This window comes from Prunus avium, chromosome 2, assembly GCF_965620075.1.
Source record: "Prunus avium chromosome 2, drPruAviu1.hap1.1, whole genome shotgun sequence".
Taxonomy (NCBI): domain Eukaryota; kingdom Viridiplantae; phylum Streptophyta; class Magnoliopsida; order Rosales; family Rosaceae; genus Prunus; species Prunus avium.
The window spans coordinates 3,742,155-3,744,856 of record NC_142285.1 but is presented as its reverse complement, the minus strand read 5'-3'; the positions used below and the strand labels follow the sequence as shown (position 1 = coordinate 3,744,856).

The following is a 2,702-nucleotide window of genomic DNA, read 5'->3' as shown; positions in this document are numbered from 1 at the left end:
ACACATTATTTATTCCAAGTTCCCTCAAAATTTCCAACCCAATGATCAAGGCCTCATATTCGGCCTGATTGTTGGTACAATCAAAGTCTAATTGAAATGAATAATGAGTTCGGAATCCTTGGGGTGATTCAATGATGACACCTGCTCCCCCCATATTTGATGTTCGAGATCCGTCGAAATAGAGACGCCATGGGAATAAACTTATCATGTCGACTTTGAAGAAGTCCATGTCTTCTATTTCAACACAAGGATTAGCGGCCAAGAAGTCAACCAAGGCTTGCCCCTTGGCGGCCTGCTGAGGTACGTGTCGGAAGGTGAATTCTACCAATGCCATCGTCCATTTTCCAATCCGCCCTCTAATGATTGGGCGAGTGAGCATGTACTTGATCAAATCAGTCTTGGCGATTATATGTACCACGGAAGGCAACATATAGTGCCTTAACTTGGTTGCGGTGAGATATAAGGCTAAACAAAGTTTCTCCACCGGTGAATACTTTCTCTCGGTGGCCGTTAGAATTCGGCTTAGGTAATACACTGCTTGCTCCTTTCTCTCATCGTTGTCTTGGGCCAAAAGACTTCCGATGGAATTCTCTGTGACTGAAATATATAACTTCAGAGGTTGGCCTCGCTTCGGCGGGATTAGCACCGGTGGCTTGGTTAAATACTCTTTGATGGAATCAAATGCCTTTTGGTGAACTTCTTCCCATCGAAATTTCTCCTCATCCTTGAGCTTTAGCAAAGATGAAAAGGGCTCGACTTTCCCGGCCGAATTAGCTATAAACCTCCGGAGGAAGTTTATTTGGCCTAGCAAGCTTTGCAATCCTTTCTTGTTTTTTGGGGGAGGCGCATCAATGATGGCCTTAGCCTTATTTTTATCAATTTCGATCCCCCTTTGATGTACCAAAAATCCTAGGAAATTTCCGGCGGAAACCCCAAAGGCACATTTCTTTGGATTCATCTTCAATTGATGTTTTCGCATTCTCTCGAAGGCTAACCGAAGGTCACTCAAATGGCCTGGTCTCGACTCCGATTTCACAACCACATCGTCGATATAAACTTCTAAGTTTCGACCGATCATGTCATGGAAGATGGCATTCATTGCCCGTTGATATGTGGCTCCGGCGTTCTTTAGGCCGAAAGGCATCACGACATATTCTAAGGTTCCAATGGAACCAGGACATCTAAAGGCTGTCTTGTGAATATCTTCTTCAGCTATGAATATTTGATTATAGCCGGAGTGTCCATCCATGAAGGATAGAATTTCATTCTTGGCCGCCCATCAACTAAGAGGTCCGCCATAGGCATGGTATATTCATCTTTGGGAGTTGCAAGATTAAGGTTACGAAAATCAACACAAATTCTTATTGCTCCCGTTTTATTCTTTACAGGTACAATATTAGAAAGCCACTCCACATATCTTGCTGGCCTAATAAATTTGGCTTTAACAAGCCTTAAAATTTCTTCCTTGACCTGTAATTCTACTTTCGCCGACATTCGGCGAGGTGGCTGCTTGAAGGGCTTGAAATCCTCCGTTGTTGGCAGACGGTGCTCGACCAAGTCACGACTTAGTCCAGGCATCTCAGTGTAATCCCAAGCAAAGCAATCCTTGAACTCTCTTAAAAGCTCTTCCATCTTGGCCCGAAGTTCTGGCTCCATCAGACCACTAATGTAGATTGGCCGACGATTGTCTTCTGTCCCCAAGTTGATTTCCAACAAAGGGTCTTGGACTTCCGCCTTCGAATCATCCATCTGAGTTGGTGCCAACTCCACTTCCTCGATTTCAAGTGCATCATCCTCAGGGCCTTCGTGGAGGAATTCCACCAGATGAGCAGTGGACCCGTGCTCGGCCGCTCTCTCGGCCCAAAAACCATATAGCCGTCTCAAGGTGTCTTCCACCGCGGCTCTCTTCTCTTCCTTCGTGGTTGTATCACTCATTGAGAGAGAAAAAATCAGACATCGTGGGGCGCTCCCCATCTGCTTGGGCATCGTGTGCCCCCAAGTCTATCAACTTCTTGGCCGAGACTCCCGTAGGTCGGCCGTTCATATCTGACCCTGTAAAATAAAGAGGACCAAGATCATCCTCGTAAAACCTAGCCTCCACCGTGTTGGCTGAAACCATGAAAGGTCGTGAGTCGGCCTGAATCAATTCCACGCTCCCATCCTCGTGCCAAAACTGTAAAGTCTGATGGAGCGAGGAAGGGACACACATATTTCCGTGAATCCAATCTCGACCTAACAATGCGGTAAAGTGAGCCGTTGTTTCCACCACCAAGAAAGCTGTCACCCTGACCTTTCCCCCTACTCTGACTTGGAGTGGGATGATTCCTTTCGATATCGTGGTGTCTCCCACAAAACCACTAACCGTTGTCTCAGTCGGAATTAGTTCTTCTGAGCTTTTCTTCAATTTCCTCATCACTGAAGCTGGGAGGATATTCACCGTGGCTCCCGTATCAACTAGAACTTTGCTTACCAGAACCCCATCAAAATGAGCACTTACGTGCAAAGGTTTAAGATGGGAAGACATCTTCTTGGTGGGCATTTCAAACCACACTTTCTTTGGCATTTGCTTCTCCGCACTTGGCATCACAATTTGAGGTTGAGCTACCTCTGCCTTCGGAGTCTCCCGAATTACCTCGATCTCCTTTGGTTCTCCCATCTGAACCATGGACTCGACTTCGTCAAAAAGATCTCCATCCATAGAG

General features: G+C 46.2%; 1 protein-coding gene across 1 annotated transcript; it reads right to left on the bottom strand.

Moving 5' to 3' along the window:
- Positions 1-1,212: 1,212 nt before the first annotated feature.
- Positions 1,213-1,749, bottom strand: LOC148296273 (uncharacterized). Its single transcript, XM_088248463.1, has one exon. It carries the CDS (start codon positions 1,747-1,749, stop codon positions 1,213-1,215), a length of 537 nt encoding a protein of 178 aa, XP_088104589.1.
- Positions 1,750-2,702: the final 953 nt, after the last annotated feature.